This window comes from Salvelinus alpinus, chromosome 30 (assembly GCF_045679555.1).
Source record: "Salvelinus alpinus chromosome 30, SLU_Salpinus.1, whole genome shotgun sequence".
NCBI classification, from domain to species: Eukaryota; Metazoa; Chordata; class Actinopteri; order Salmoniformes; family Salmonidae; genus Salvelinus; species Salvelinus alpinus.
Window position 1 is genome coordinate 34,498,072 of NC_092115.1, and position 17,466 is coordinate 34,515,537.

General features: G+C 38.6%; 1 protein-coding gene across 1 annotated transcript in view; it reads right to left on the reverse strand.

Moving 5' to 3' along the window:
* Positions 1–8,914: 8,914 nt before the first annotated feature.
* Positions 8,915–17,466, reverse strand: part of LOC139559996 (parathyroid hormone/parathyroid hormone-related peptide receptor-like) — an 87,659-nt gene continuing 79,107 nt past the window's right edge. Inside the window, exons 11-13 of the mRNA XM_071376507.1 lie at positions 12,793–12,934; positions 12,342–12,383; positions 8,915–10,542 (exon numbers count right to left, since the gene is read on the reverse strand). Of these exons, the coding sequence (XP_071232608.1) occupies positions 10,168–10,542; positions 12,342–12,383; positions 12,793–12,934 (559 nt within the window). The 3' untranslated portion in view covers positions 8,915–10,167. The remainder of the gene's footprint in view (positions 10,543–12,341; positions 12,384–12,792; positions 12,935–17,466) is intronic.

Sequence of the window (17,466 nt, forward strand, 5' to 3'; positions counted from 1 at the left end):
CTTGAAATTTGATTACTTTTCCTAAGAAAAAGTGAAACATTGTCTTTGTTCATATTTCCATGAAAGCTGTACACCACCAGGGTACAAAGATTGTCTTAGGGGCAATTTTTACCCTGCAGTTATAAAATAATTTACACACCACAAAAACCACAAAGACACACACACACACACACACACACACACACACACACACACACACACACACACACACACACACACACACACACACACACACACACACACACACACACACACACACACACACACACACACACACACACACACAGACATTGAGATTGTGTACTGCTGATTGAACTCAGACAAAACTAAAACGTTCTTGTGCATGTGCAGCATCTCCCCTCCACGTCACCACACATGACTCAAGTTCACAGACAAAATAAAAACTATTTCGGACAAAATAAACATTTCTTGAAAGCATTGTTTACTAATGGGGAATGCAGTCAGAGACTATAAAGGTGCTGCAGATGACAGCCCCCCCAGTTCTATCTTTGCTGAAGCCATGAGTGCACGTTTCAGCGCCCAACAGGTCGTAGATCAGATTTTTTCAGATGTCCAGGAGGAACAAGAGAACAATGATTTAGAAGAGGAAGAGGTATCTGAAGAAGAAGATGGGGAAGAATACAACCCAGAGCATGATGCATCATCTTCAGATGAAGAAGAAATCCCCCAAGCTGAAAGTGAGACATTTCTGTCAAACAGCAGCAAAATAACATGGTCCTTGTCACCATATGACAACCAGGGCAGGATGGCAGCACAAAATGTCATAAGGATGACCCCAGAGCACACAAGACATGCAGTTGCCCATGCCCATGACATCGCCTCAACATTCTACATGTTCATCACGCCAGCCATCGAAAAAATTAGCCTGGAGATTACAAATTTGGAGGGTTTCCGTAAATATGGAGACAACTGGAAAAGGATGGATGAGATTGACCTGCATGCCTACACAGGGCTGCTAGGAGTGTGTATAGGTCCCAAGGCGAGGCTACATGTAGTCTCTGGGATGCAGAGTGTGGAAGGGTGATTTTCAGGACTTAGGACCTGAGCCCGAGGACCATGCCTCAGGACTACCTGGCATGATGACTCCTTACTGTCCTCAGTCCACCTGGCCGTGCTGCTGCTCCAGTTTCAACTGTTCTGCCTGCAGCTATGGAACCCTGACCTGTTCACCGGACGTGCTACCTGTCGCAGACATGCTGTTTTCAACTCTCTAGAGACAGCAGGAGCGGTAGAGATACTCTTAATGATCGGCTATGAAAAGCCAACTGACATTTACTCCTGAGGTGCTGACTTGTTGCACCCTCGACAACTACTGTGATTATTATTATTTGACCATGCTGGTCATTTATGAACATTTGAACATCTTGGCCATGTTCTTATAATCTCCACCCGGCACAGCCAGAAGAGGACTGGCCACCCCTCATAGCCTGGTTCCTCTCTAGGTTTCTTCCTAGGTTTTGGCCTTTCTAGGGAGTTTTTCCTAGCCACCGTGCTTCTATACCTGCATTGCTTGCTGTTTGGGGTTTTAGGCTGGGTTTCTGTACAGCACTTTGAGATATCAGCTGATGTACGAAGGGCAATATAAATAAATTTGATTTTTCAGTGCCACGATGCCACTGAAAGTCTTTCACACTTTCTCAAGAATGCTACGATTTGATAACCGCGAGTCAAGACCTTGCAAGATGTGTGGGAGACAAACTGGCGGCCATAAGAGAGGTCTGGGAGAAGTGGGTGGAGCGTCTACCATACCTCTACAACTGGGCCTGAGGTAACAGTGGATGAGCTACTGGTTCCATTCTTCTGTAATATAAGTGATTTTCACTGTTAATTTTATTATGTATTGCTGTAATATCATTGATGTATGTGATTGTTTTCTGTGACACTGATACTAATTACTGATAGTAATCTCCTTTGTCAAAAGGTCGCTGTCCTTTCCGGCAGTATATGCCCAGCAAGCCAGCAAAGTATGGCATCAAGATACGGGTGGCCTGTGACACACAATCCAGCTACGCTTGAAAGATGCAAATCTACACAGGGAAGCCGACCAGTGGAGGCCCAGACAAGAACCATGGGATGAGGGTTGTGCTCGATGTGACAGATGGACTGAGGGGGCACAATGTCACGTGACAATTTCTTCACCTCTTATGAACTCAGCCAGCAGCTAATGAAGAGGAAGATCACCATGGTTGGCACAGTTAGAAAGAACAAGCCTGAGCTCCACCCTGCACCCCTCGCAACAAGGGGGAGAGAGGCCTTCTCATCAAAGTTTGCCTTCACCCCCACCACCACTCTAGTTTCTTACCTCCCAAAGAGGAACAAGAATGTGGTCCTCCTGAGCACACTGTACAAAACGGCTGAGATCAGTGATCGTGAGGACAGCCATCATCCTGGACTACAACCACAACAAAGGAGACGTGGACAACCTGGACAAGGTGATTGGAACTTACAGCTGCAGGAGGATGACTGCCCGCTGGCCCCTGGTCATCTTCCATAACATCATTGATGTGTCCTCATACAATGCCTTTGTGATATGGAACAAGATCAACCTACCTGGATGCCTGATAAGCAGAACAAGAGGAGGGTGTTCCTGGAGCAGCTGGGAAAGGCACTTGTAACCCCACATATTCAAAGACGGGAGCGCCTCAACTGCACAGCAGCCTCTGCAGCGCTTGTGGAAGTTGTTCAGGGAGCTGAATCTTGTCCTGATCCACCTGAGGCTGCAGCTGGGGCAGGCAAGAAGAGGAGATGCCAATTCTGCCCCCCAAAGGAGTACTGTAAAACAAATACTATGTTCTGCACATGTGAGAAATACATCTGTAAAGTCCATGCACACACACTTGTATGCTCTCCTACATGTGCTAATTAGAGTTGATTGATTTATGTTCTTCACGTTTTTGTTTTGTATCTATTATCTTATTTTATTCTTATTTATTGTTGTTTATACACCTTGTGGGTGTGGGAAATGGTAAAAAAAAATGGGAGACGACTAGCATTTTGTAGTTGAATTCCTCATTGTACAGTATATAAGAATATATCACTATGTTGCCCAAAAAGTTAAGACTTAGTTTCCCTTCAATAAAATGCATTCAAAACTACTTTCTGCACATTTCTGCTACTTTCTTAGGCTATACAAGTGCTATCTCTTGCTTCAAAAAATATGTTTACACCTATGCAGTACCTTTAGTAATAATAATAAACCTTTACTTTATTAAAGAATACAATTATGAAAGGTGTGTTGTAATAAAAATGAGTGGTGTCCACAGATTAAATGCAGTCTTTCTGCATTGTGAAGAGGGAAAACCCAGATATTCACAAAGTTTGTGATGAATGACAGGTTGTTTCTTCATGCATAATAGATTTGGGGTTTAAAATTCAAATAAGCTGCTTTATTTTAGGGGTTTAGTGAAGGCGGGTCATTTTTTACCCTAAGGACAAGGGGAGTATACAGAATGTTAAGACTACAGAAGGGTTAAACTGTATTTACTTACATTGTTCTTGATCAACAAGAACATAATTAGTATGGGATTGGATTCATAGTGCAAATTCAATGGACACTTAAATCGACAATAGAATTGTACATTTTAATGTCTTATTCACAATACAATGATGAACATCAGACTGAAAAACATTTCTCTTAAACCCACGTTTACATTTACAACATTGACTTCACACAAACGACATGGAGTGAAATCAACCAAGTATGGTGTCCTATTTCAAACAAAACAGTCACACCCTCTCCACACATGGCAAATACAGTAGACTATTAACACAAAATACCAACTCCTATCTCTCTGAGGACAGATACATTTGCAATATGAGATAAATAAAAAACAACGAAAATATCATAGGTGATATTATATACTTCCATGAGAGGTAAATAAAAAGAAATGTGTACAATATTATCTCTGTAAAGTAATGGCCTTTTTACATAATCAAATTCAAAAACACAATCAATTTACATGATACAATCAATATGAAATGGAATAGGGTATTAAAGTGTGCATAAATCTACAAATGTTTGTTTGAAATGATATTTTCCCATCAACACTGGTTCTAGTGTCGCCCCCTCCTAAACAAACACGGACAGTTAAAGGCCAGACTAGCGTATCTACTATACACAATACTACCAAGCTTATTTACTAGTGGCATGTTCGTTGGCTGTAGGTGGGTGTAAGATAACCACTGTATAAGAAAATGTGAATATTCTACTTTATTTTTAATTTCCTTGTTGGCTTAGATGGCATCTTTTGGTAACACGTTCTCTAATAGTATCCTTATATCACGCTTACATGTACAGTTGAAGTCGGAAGTTTACATACACTTAGGTTGGAGTCATTGGAACTCGTTTTTCAACCACTCCACACATTTCTTGTTAACAAACTATAGTTTTGGCAAGTCAGTTAGGACATCTACTTTGTGCATGACACAAGTCATTTTACAACAATTGTTTACAGACAGATTATTTCACTGTATCACAATTCCAGTGGGTCAGAAGTTTACATACACTAAGTTGACTGCCTTTAAACAGCTTGGAAAATTCCAGAAAATGATGTCATGGCTTTAGAAGCTTCTGATAGGCTAATTGACATAATTTGAGTCAATTGGAGATGTACCTGTGGATGTATTTCAAGGCCTACCTTCAAACTCAGTGCCTCTTTGCTTGACATCATGGGAAAATCAAGAAATTAGCCAAGACCTCAGAAAATAAATTGTAGACCTCCACAAGTCTGGTTCATCCTTGGGAGCAAATTCCAAACGCCTGAAGGTACCACGTTCATCTGTACAAACAATAGTACGCAAGTATAAACACCATGGGACCACGCAGCAGTCATACCGCTCAGGAAGGAGACGCGTTCGGTCTCCTAGAGATGAATGTACTTTGGTGAGAAAAGTGCGTATCAATCCCAGAACAACAGCAAAGGACCTTGTGAAGATGCTGGAGGAAACAGGAACAAAAGGTATCTATATCCACAGTAAAATGAGACCTATATTGACATAACCTGAAAGGCCGCTCATCAAGGAAGAAGCCACTGCTCCAAAACCGAGATAAAAAAGACAGACTACGGTTTGCAACTGCACATGGGGACAAAGATCATACTTTTTGGAGAAATGTCCTCTGGTCTGATGAAACAAAAATAGAACTGTTTGGCCATAATGATCATCGTTATGTTTGGAGGAGAAAGGGGAACGCTTGCAACCCGAAGAACACCATCCCAACCGTGAAGCACGGGGGTGGTAGCATCATGTTGTGGGGGTGCTTTGCTGCAGGAGGGACTGGTGCACTTCACAAAATAAAATGGCATCATGAGGTTGGAAAATTATGTGGATATATTGAAGCAACATCTCAAGACATCAGTCAGGAAGTTAAAGCTTGGTCACAAATTGGTCTTCCAAATGGACAATGACCCCAAGCATACTTCTAAAGTTGTGGCAAATTGCTTAAGTACAACAAAGTCAAGGTATTGGAGTGGTCATTACAAAGCCCTGACCTCAATCCTATAGAACATTTGTGGGCAGAACTGAAAAAGCATGTACGAGCAAGGAGGCCTACAAACCTGACTCAGTTACACCAGCTGTCAGGAGGAATGGGCCAAAATCCACCCAACTTATTGTGGGAAGCTTATGGAAGGCTACCCGAAACGTTTGACCCAAGTTAAACAATTTAAAGGCAATGCTACCAAATACTAATTGAGTGTATGTAAACTTCTGACCCACTGGGAATGTGATGAAAGAAATAAAAGCTGAAATAAATCATTCTCTCTACTATTATTCTGACATTTCACATTCTTAAAATAAAGTGGTGATCCTAACTGACCTAAGACAGGGAATTTTTACTAGGATTAAATGTCAGGAATTTTGAAAAACTGAGTTTAAATGTATTCGGCTAAGGTGTATGTACACTTCCGACTTCAACTGTATATCACGCAACAGAACTTTGTAAGGCAGAAAACGAACTCTGCCTCTATATTTATCTGGTGTAAAAGGTAATGTGCCCTAACCATATAAGACCATGACAATAAATAGGAAACCACAAAGATTAGGAATGAAATATACATTTGGAGGGAAGGTTTGAACCGTATATGCCTGGCCGCATATAGCCTGGCCGCTCAGACTAGAAGTAACATAGTAAACATAAATGTGTTACTCTAAAAATGAAAGGGAAAGATGTGGGAGTATAATGCAAACATCTTGCAACCCAAAGGTTGCGTGTTCCAATCACATCACAGACAACTTTTGCATTTTAGCTAATTAGTAACTTTGTAACTACAAAAAAAGGGGTTTTCGGCTGTCCCCATAGGAGAACCCTTTTTGGTTCCAGGTAGAACCCATTTGGGTTCCATGTGGTAGAACCCTCTGTGAAAAGGGTTATACTTGGAAACCAAAAGGGTTCTACCTGGAACCAAAAAAAGGTTTTCCAAAAGGGTTCTCCTAATAAATACATATCATACTAAAATGGAGGAACACAAATGTACGTTTACTATGTTAAGTCAACCCTTGAAACAACGTGGAAATATTGGGATGGATAGGAATGAAACCTACTGTACATGAACTATATAGACAGATAAGGTTGAAACATAAAGTATTGGAACTGTGACATCTTTAGACATAGCCTGGTGCTCCAGTCTGTTTGTGCTTTAGTCAACTCCTCTGTGTGTTTGTTTATTTTCATGCCAAACACGAGGCATGACAATGATAGAAGCATTGGCTACAGCACATAGAGTATAGGACAAGGCTACTTTTACAGAGCGTAAAGACACAAATACTGGTTCTGTGACAAACTAACTAACAAACAAATGATTTTAATCCTTCAATTCCCCCTGAGAACATTGGCTGGAAAACGAACTGCTGTGTGATGGAATGGAACTTGTAAAGCTGGGGTATTTCAAACCAAAATCAAATTTGATTTGTCACATGCTTTGTAAACAACACGTTTAGACTAACAGTGAAATGGTTACTTACGGGCCCTTCACAACAATGCAGAGAGAGAGAAAAAATTATACAAATAATAAATATACAGTATATATATATATATATATATTTATAAAGTGTAACTAGACATATTTTCACAAAAGTTTCTTGAGTGTAGAAATGTGGATATACAGTGGTGGGAGAGGAAACTGTAGGGTCAAAGTGCAATTTAGTTCTTGAATCAAATAATTATATGCGAGTGTAAATAACCGTCTAATGTTCTGTCAATACCTTTGTTAGGCATTCTACTGAAATCTTATTTTAACGGTCCTGATACATACAGTATTGTCCCTCACCTACAGTATATTCTCCAGTTTCTATACATTTAAGACTATATACAATATAACACATTTCAAATATCAAACGTCCCTTACATTTTTGAACAGTCTGTACAAGCATCAAATTATATTTAGAATACATTTCCATGACCCTTAATGCTATTTTAGCTCACAACTAGAATGGATTTTTATCATCATTGTAAACATTGTGACCTCTATGCAAATGCATACATACTGTACATACAAAAAGAGCAGCATAACACTTGACCATATAAAACAACAGTTGTGTGCTATTTAGTTCTGGTGTTCCTTCATACCGTCTCTTCACGAGTCTCCTATGGATCTCCTATTTTCCTGTGAAATTTGAGAATTCCTTGGAAATCCTCATTTAAATAACATTTTATTTCGAAAATGTAACTGTTTGCTGCACCCTGAGTTTTGGAGGGTGCCTCCCTTTGAAACGTTAATAAAAGTAGTTTGCTACAATTACAGTGCCTTCAGAAAGTATTCATACCTTTTGACCTTTTCCACACTTTGTTTTGTTACAACCTGAATTTAAACCGGATTAAATGTAGATTTTTTCTGTCACTGGCGTACACACAATACCCCATAACATCAAAGTGGATTAATGTTTTTAGAAATGTTTACAAATTACTGGTAGATGGGTAAAAAAAAGCACACATTGAATATCCCTTTGAGCATGGTGAAGTTATTAATTACACTTTATATCGTGTATCAATGCACCCAGTCACTACAAAGATACAGGCGTCCTTCCTAACTCAGTTGCCGGATAGGAAGAAAAATGCTCAGGGATTTCACCTTGAGGCCAATGGTGACTTTAAAACAGTTGCAGAGATTAATGGCTGTGATAGGAGAAAACTGAGGATGGATCAACAACATTGTAGTCACTACGCAATACTAACCTAATTGACAGAGTGAAAAGAAGGAAGCTTTTACAGAATAAAAATATTCCAAAACATGCTTTCCTGTTTGCAACAAGGCACTAAAGTAATACTGAAAAAAAAGCAATAAACTTTCTGTCCTAAAAACAAAGTGTTGTGTTGGATTTGCCCCAAACATATCACTGAGTACCACTCTCCATATTTTCAAGCATACTGGTGGCTGCATCATGTTATGGGTATGCTTGTAATTGTTAAGGACTGGGGAGTTTTTCAGGATATAAAATAAATGGAATAGAGCTAAGCACAGGCAAAGTCTGAGAGGTAAACCTGGTTCAGTCTGCTTTCCACCAGACACAGAGATTAATTCACCTTTCAGCAGGACAATAACCTAAAACACAAGGCCAAATCTGAACTGGAATTGCTTACCAAGAAGACAATGAATGTTCCTGGGTGGCCGAGTTACAGTTTTGACTTAAATCTACGGCAAGTATTGAAAATGGTTGTGTTGCAACGATCAACAATACATTTGACAGTGTTTGAATAATTTTTAAAAGAATAATTGGCAAATATTGTACAATCCAGGTGTGCAAAGCCCTTAAGGGAAAGTTCCAGAAAGACTCACAGCTGTAATCGCTGTAAATTACATATTTCTGAATTTCATTTTCAATAAATAAGCAAAAATGTCTAAAAACTTGTTTTCAATTTTTCATTATGGGGTATATTGTGTAGATGGGTAAGATTTTGTATTTATTTAATCCATTTTAAATTCAGGCTGTAACACAACAAAATGTGGAATAAGTCAAGGGGTATGAATACTTCGGAAGGCACTGTACAGTATATAAAAGCTTCTTTTTTTTTTTTTTTTTTAAATCCTCTTAACGCTGTCTCTCCCACTCCATTGATATGTTTCGGTTACTTTTGTGGCATTATATATTGTGAAACAGAATATTATCATTGAAGAATTGAATCATCAGAACATCATGGAAACAACCACCTTCCATAGTCATTACACTATTGAATATCAGGATTGTATCTTTTAAATAGCAAAAATAAAAACTGTACAAAAAGTTGATACTCATGGAGAAAGGTCTTCCATTGGCCTTCCTCCATATAAATCAACACTAGAAGCCAGCACAAATCTGAAACTACAGTACAGACTAGCTCAAACTGATGCACTAGAATGGTGAGTTTGGACTAGTACCTGAGTTTTATTCCCTTTTACATCAAAGTGGGTTAGGTTTTCTGAATTGACATCCAATCGAAATGTAGTGAGATCTCCCTAACCATGCAGGCAGGGTCAACTGCAGCCAGGCATTTCCTCATATCACTAGGAGTTCCTAATGTAACAGATGTAAGCTAGTGAGCTGTATGCTAACTTATCCATCCGCTACACTAACATAAGCTAACATGCTCCTGCCAGAATGAGGACCTACATATACTGTTAGACACCTTCAACCACAGGACCTGTCGACCATCACTGCTGTAGGTTTCAGACAGAGACATTAGCCTACTGTCCATCCACAGACCATTCATGATCCACACGTTTTATAATAGCTTTAGAATGTGAAAAAGCTACATCTGCAAGTTGGTTTTCATCAATTATAAAGTACCTGCTGCAACTCATTGAAGTCAGTGAAATAAAACAAAACAAATATGAATTTTTGTCCGTATGGCAGGTGGAAATAGTCTCAGAAAGAGCGGTGGTGTTTGCTACAGGACAATAGAGAAGGTGATTGTCTGTGTTGGTGGCTCACCTCAAACACTAAGGTACCCTTTTAGCCTTAAGCCTTTGTCCTCCAGTCCTTATCCACCCACTAAAATCCTGGCTCGATTCACAGGAGGAAAACTGGCAGTGTCGACGAAAGGCAGCCATCCTACTGTATAACATCCTGAGAATAATGACTGGTGCTATGTTCCATGACTCATTCCTACAGAGATCGTCCTCACAACGGAGGGGCTATTGACATGACTGTCTTTCACTAGAGGTCACATGAACGTCACATAACGGTCTCCCGCTCCTCCTCCACCACAGGCGAGGGTTTCTCCTCCTCAACAGAATGCGGTGGCGTGTTATCGGATAGCTGCTCCTCCTCGGGAATGTGTAACTCCTGTCCCGAGGAGGGGATAGAGTGCTCGGAGACGGAACCATTCTTCACATACCCCGGGAGGTTCCGGTGCCCGTTGATGGTGACTGGGGTCCCAAGGCGCGTGGTGAGATGGAGGGCCAGGGGCCCCCGGGCAGTGACGTTGGTTACACTGGTGTGAGACACCATAGGTCCATAACTATACGTGTTACTGCCACTACGGGCTTTACGTTTAAAGTCCAGCGCTAGTGTCCTCCTGCTCCAGGTTTTCTTAATTTCTGCCTGGACCTAAAGGAAGATGAAAAGAAATAAGATTGTCACTAAGTACATCTAAATCGACAGTGGCATATAATCAGGCACGTGCACAGATATGTGTCTACCTGTGGCCGAGCATCTTCCCCTTTGCCCTCCCACTCGTCAAGTACCCTTTTGTGTGGTGGTCTAACGTTTTTTAATACAGTTTAATTCGTTGTTGTTCTGAACCCACTGCTCCCAAGTCGTCAAGACGTCGTAAAGTTCGGCACCCCCCACCCATTGGTCTGGCCTGTACGGAGCTCATGTGCGCCTGGTATCCAAACATGCATGGCTCGTGATGCAGGTCACCGGTTGAGTGTGTGAGTAGCAAGCTACCTAGTTTAAATATAAGCAGTACAGCATACCATTTGATTAACCCTTGATAACACTTGATTTACATCATCATCAATACCTGTCAGGTTGGCAGCAGCCCTTCATAATGTATTTCCTTATAGAATCATAGCCACAGGAAGGGTGCTGGAGGTGTTGCAGCACCCCCAATAAATTGAAATAATTTAGCCAGTTATAGAATTACTGCTGTCTGTTCAGAAATGTATGAAATAATTCAGAATAGCCTACTACACCATGAGTAGGCCTATAATTTAGCCACAGAGGATCAATAGCTTATTTTAAAAAATTGCCTAGTTGTGGATTGTGTGTAGCCCAATAACAAGGCAGTCAGGAACACACAGCAAATCTGTCAGTGAACAGCATGCAGTCAAAACAGGCCTTTCACAATATTTCAAATACAAGTCGTGGGAAAACACAGGTTTGAAAGCAAATGGCTCCTGCTGAAAAGAGAAGAGTAATCTTTCAACTTCCAAATGGGCCTATTGAGTGAACATTGTTAACAAGAGACGTCATTGGGTGAGTCAGTGAAACTGGAAAGCTTTTTTAAGACTCTAATTTCCTCCTCATATTGTACCATATGCGTGTCTCCACACACCTAGGCCTCTCAGACACTGTCAAAGTAGCTTGCCATTTTGATAATTTGTACAGTATTAAACATAATTCTGATAAAGTCTCCAGTCATGTAAAATGATGTAGAATTGCAGAAAATGCGTTTATAAAAAGGCACAAACTGTTTTCTGACCCTAGGCTACTAAAAATGTTCCCCATATGTGCAATTTCTGTGTGCACCTCTACTCTAGGCTACTTCTCTATGCCACTACGCAAATGTGATGATATGCATGCAATGCTTTATTATAGCCGCAATGTCATTTTTTTATGCGTTCCGGTACCTCAGAGCTCCCTAGGTGACCCCCCTCTCGCTCACTTTTTGTTCCTCCCAATAACAAATGATGCACTGAACACAGGTAGTCTAGACTCTAGTTAACCACCATATACTAAAATAACAATGAACATTAGGCTATATTATGAAGTTATTATTTAAGAGCATTGAAGATATAAATATATTTTTTTTAGCAGATTTACATCAATAATCAGCTGATCGCCCTCTATTCCCAATGTCAATCATGCCTTCAAGAGGCACTGTAACTAACTTGCTTACAATGTGGGATGAGTAAGTGTGTTGCATATATAAATAAATAGACCTTTTTTCATTTTGAGAACCTGCCCCCTGAAAGGTCTGTGCACATCCCTGCATACAATAATTGAGTCTGAGTTTTTTTGTGTGCATACTGTGTGCATGCTGTGACTGCAATTAATCATGAGCATAATATTATATATCAGGATTACATAGTGTCTTAAATAATATACTATAATCTATTAGGATTTCCTTACAGACATTTTCACAGATAAATCTTAATAAAATTGTTCAACGTTGTCCTTACCTCCCCATTGCAGAAACAATATATAATTGCCACAAAGAATCCCTGAAAAGAAGATAAACCATTATTACAAGTTTGCGTATGACTCAAAGTACACAGGTTGACCTGAGCATCTATCCAGAGCACTTTAGAAGAATGTCATGCAATCTAAAGTGACTATTCAAGTCATTGACACCAGCTGCTTACTCTGAAAACACTGAGCTGTGCAGCTCTCTCTAATTTTCCTCATAAAAGTTTAATCACAACTCAATACTTAATTATGTGTAGCACACCACTACAGCATATGCAGTGCCCCATAGTGGACTTTGGCCGATTGATATATCTCCTTTTTACAGTACTGTAGCAGCTCATCATTTCAGGTCCATTGCTGGCTGCCTGTGACTAAACCCACATGCAGTATAACATTATTGGGTTGTTCGTTCATTCATCCATGCTGTACAAGACCAGTCAGTACCTGGAATGAATTGAAGAGCATCTCGTAGTGCATCTGTATCTGCCAGGGGACTCCAGTTACCTCAGTATAAGGCATGGCCATGAACACTATGTAGTGAACGCCAAACAGTGGCATCAGGACCAAAGTAGACTTCAACAGTTTCCTGTGGAGGGAATGAATAATAGCAGTGATTCATTTTACATTTTACATTTACTGTGTGTGACAGTTGTCATGGGGAGATAAAATGTTATATTATAATAGACATTCACTGTATTATTCATTTTCTTACATATTGTATTAGTGACATGACTGCTCCACTTGGCACACTACGACATTTCAAAGTGGATATTTGGGTAATATTTTGTTGAGACGTTGATCAATGAGATGTCAACCTTTATTCACCCACTCAAAAAGACATCCAGCAGTTTGTTGAATTATCATGTTATCACTATGTTTTCAACCATCTAAATGCATAACCAAATTCCAATGGAAAAACTATGTAAGATGTTTGGTTTAGTTGTCATCTAAATATTTTATCACTGAGCTTTCAACCATTTAAAAGCACAACACAGTTCAGATATGTTGTATTTATACAACTTAATTAATCAATGTGCTTCCTCTAATAGCACAACCAAATGACCTGGATTGCAGCTGAGATAACATTAAAAGTACAGTGCAAGTGATCAATGCTGTTCGAGATTCTGCACAGATTATTATCGCAATTGTGAATATCTCCACAGACCTGCAACCGTTGCATGCTATCTTTAACATACACACTTTCTATGATTACATAAGAAGACTTATATAATTACAGTAACCTCAACATGTGGCCATGGATGTGTTACTCATTTTAAAATTTAATAAATAGTGTTACATTAGTTTCTAAGATAACTTTTAACAGTATTACAAAAGTAGTATTGAACTGTGTTTGGTTGACAACTCAACCAAATAGCAACATTTAAAGGAGATGCATCTAAATGATTGGCTAGTTTCATCTGAGCCACTGGATTAATCGTGTACTTTAACTTTTATTTTTGGTTTAGTTGGTGACGTGAATCCAACATATAATTTTTTTAGTTGTTGACATGTTAATAGGCTATTTATATCTCTATGGGGTCAATTTCACGCCATATGTTTTGAATTCAAAATAAAATAAATTGTGAACATGAAAAATAAATATATATTTAAATATATATTACATATTTTCGAGGACGGGTGAAATAATGGATGTTGAAATCAAAAACCAAACAATTCAAAGCAAAATGTACAGAATTGTAAATAAAAGACATCAAAAGCAAAACCCAAAAACTTGTAAGCAAATCATTTTAAAGCGAGAGCAAAAAACTTTGGGACAAATTATTTAAAAATATTTGAAAAACGAATGCAAAAATAATTTTCAGTTAAACTGTCCCAGCAACCAATCCTATTGAATAGATTTTGCCTACGCTTTCAATTGTTTGGTTTTTGATTTCACCATCCATTATTTCACCCGTCCTCAAAAATATAATGTTTACATTCTCATCTTTATTTTCATGTTCACGATTTATTTTATTTTGAATTCAATACATATGGCGTGAAATTGACCCCATACATCTCTATCAACCAAAAATCTAAGGTAAAGTATATGACAAAATCAAATTAAACTTGATTTAAAGTGCATTTAAAGTTTGATTTTATATTATTTAGTCCAATTCATTCATTTTTATATTTGGTTGAGATGGAGACGTAAATCTGACATATTTTACATTTGTAGACAAACTGGAATTAAAGCCAGACTAAGTAAGTGGCACAGATGGAACTATCAAAGCAGAGGACACAGTACATTTCCTTCAAATGTTGATATTTGGTTGCGTTGACAACCAAACACAATTCAATATCCAGTTCGTCTTCAAATTAATAATTGATATGTTGGATTCACTTCTCCATCTCAACCAAAGATCAAAGTTAAAGAATAGGACTAAATCAAATCAAAGAACTTAAAATGCACTTTAAATAAAGTTTGATTTGATTTACTGTAGTCCTATTCTTTATCTTTGACTTTTGGTTGAGATGGAGATGTGAATCCAACATATTCATTATAAACTTGTATATTACATTTGAAATCAACCAAAGCTTGAAACCCTAGGGGCTCTATTTTAACAAACCTAACGCAATGATGAATCTTAGCGCTGGCGGTAGCGCTCTAGCTTCAGGAGTATGTCAGAAATATTTTAGCTAATTTCACAACAGGAATTATGGGTGCAGTAGCTGGCGGTGGCGCGAAAGAGCTGGGATTTGATGAATAAACAAGTTGTGGCTGTGTCGGGGCTTAACACCTCACTAGCCAATCAGAACGTGGTCCATGGCTTAATATGCGGATGCTTGTGTACTTGTGTATTTACGGTCTTTTATGTATTGTGTCGTCATTAACTCCAATTAGAATATTAGTCTGCTATAGCCTAGTTTGTTAAATAGCCTGCCTCATATTTGCTAAATATGTTGAACATGTTTGCAGTCCACATTTTTCTAATTGCATTATCAATATGGGAATACGTTGTTAAACATAGACTATAGCATTCACACTGATATAGGGGCTAGGCCTACTGTAAATTGCAGTCTGGACATGCCAAGCGTAGTTAATAAGCAAAATTAAATTCACTAAGCTATTGATAAGGTCTAAAAATACAGTGTATAATTATAATCAAATCCTAATAATAATGAAACATCAACCTGTCTTAAAAAGGCTATGTCTAAATACAGTTACAGGCACCATAATTGCTTATATTGGGCATATACAACAAACAAGGCAACTTAGAATATGGATGGTTTTACGCACATGCAAACTTTTCACAGGAGCTGGACAAAGATCCAATATAAAGAGAAAGTGGGAATGTCCACTCACCAGTATACTGCTCCCAAATGTAATGTTATATAAATACCATGGAACCATCTTACAAATCATATTTGCATTTCTCCAGAAATAGACAATTGCATTGCCTTTGAGTTCTTAACATAAACACATGGACCGTTAATCTTTCTAATTAGTTTGGTCTTTAATCAAATTAAACAAAAAACAATTAATCCGTTTTTTTTAACAACAACAATATTTCTAAATAGGATCGGGTCAGAAGCATGATATAATACATCACATCTCTCGTTCCATGAGCATAAGGCAATGTGTGCACACGTAGGCCTAAGGGCTCTTCGGCAGGCGGAATTGATGTCCTAGATAGTTCATTAAATAGTATACAGTAACCCTACAATAGGCCTAGTTATAACAAACATGTAGCCAATCAAGTTTTTATTGGTTTCAACATGCAAATATTAATCTACACACATTGCATTCACATTTTGAAAATGCACTGCATGTTCGAGCCATAGACAATTGGACATTGCCCAAACGTTGGAATAAGATTAGCCTCCCATCGCCGTTCATATGGCCCGTTAGTGACTTTGCCACGTCAAAGGTAAACAAACAAACTAGAAAATAGTCTAGGATACAAGCGGATTCAGCACCAAGGACAGCGATCAGAATTCCTGCGAGTTGACAGTTGAAAACAGACGAAAGTGCAAGGTGCTTTTTTAAAACAAAATGATAAACGAAAAACAATAAGCAGTCTATTGCAATAACGTCATCTTCCTAAAAATACTTCCTACAGTCACTGACACCTTTCATTCAATGGGTATCGAACACAGGCCTAATGAGTCCAAACTTTTCACAGAAGCTGCATGCACAAAAATGATGTCCAATATAAATAATAAAATGGGAATGTCAGTTGACTGTTCTGATGTTTATGATATTTTAATAAAACATTGGCTATAGGCTACTGATTAAGATGTGCGCCTCCACTGGCAAAATCGATGCCATAACCAATCGCATTACCGACAAGTTTTTAGTGAGTCTTAAATATCACTAGTAGCGCTGCTTGAAATTGGCACATTTTTAAGGACACACATCTCAAATATTTCCACCCCTCTCACCTCAGCGCAAGCAAGCTGATATAAGACAGGTAAATTACCAACCCTGGCACCAGGTTTGTAAATAGCAGAGTTCTGGCTTTTACAAGTTGAAATTGCCAAAGTGTGCGTTTGACACTAGTGTCGCCTTAACACCAGCCCTAGGACTATATTTATGCTCTATTTTTAGTTGAACCCTGGGTTAAATAGAAATAGTTTCATTAATGTGCTCTATTAAACATGCCCGTTGGAATGACTTTGATAGCAACAATGAACCTATTTAGTTATTAAATGATCTCTCAATAATCATTTCCATCTTTAAGTTTGTTAAAATCCTGGATGGGAGACCAAAGGGATAGCTGTAGATAGATCAACTCTCCAGTAAAAATCTGAAGTTGTTTCAAATGTATAAATTCAACATACGGTTTGTCTAGCTTGAAAAATGGTAACCATGATGACATAATCCTGTGGTTGAAATGTCACCTTCAAAACAACATTGATTACTTTTTGCAAACCCAATGTATTTTCCCCGTAAATTTCATTTCACAATACATTGACAAATTACGCTGAAACAACGTTGACTTAACCAGTTTGTGCCCAGCGGTTGGTGGCATGTTTTGGTGTGATAAAGATTAAATACTTCTATCAGCATGCTGGAGATAACACAGAATACATCTGTAGGCTACCTTACAGTACTTTTGTATTTGTATTTATTAAGGATCCCCATTAGATGCTGCCAAGGCAGCAGCTACTCTTCCT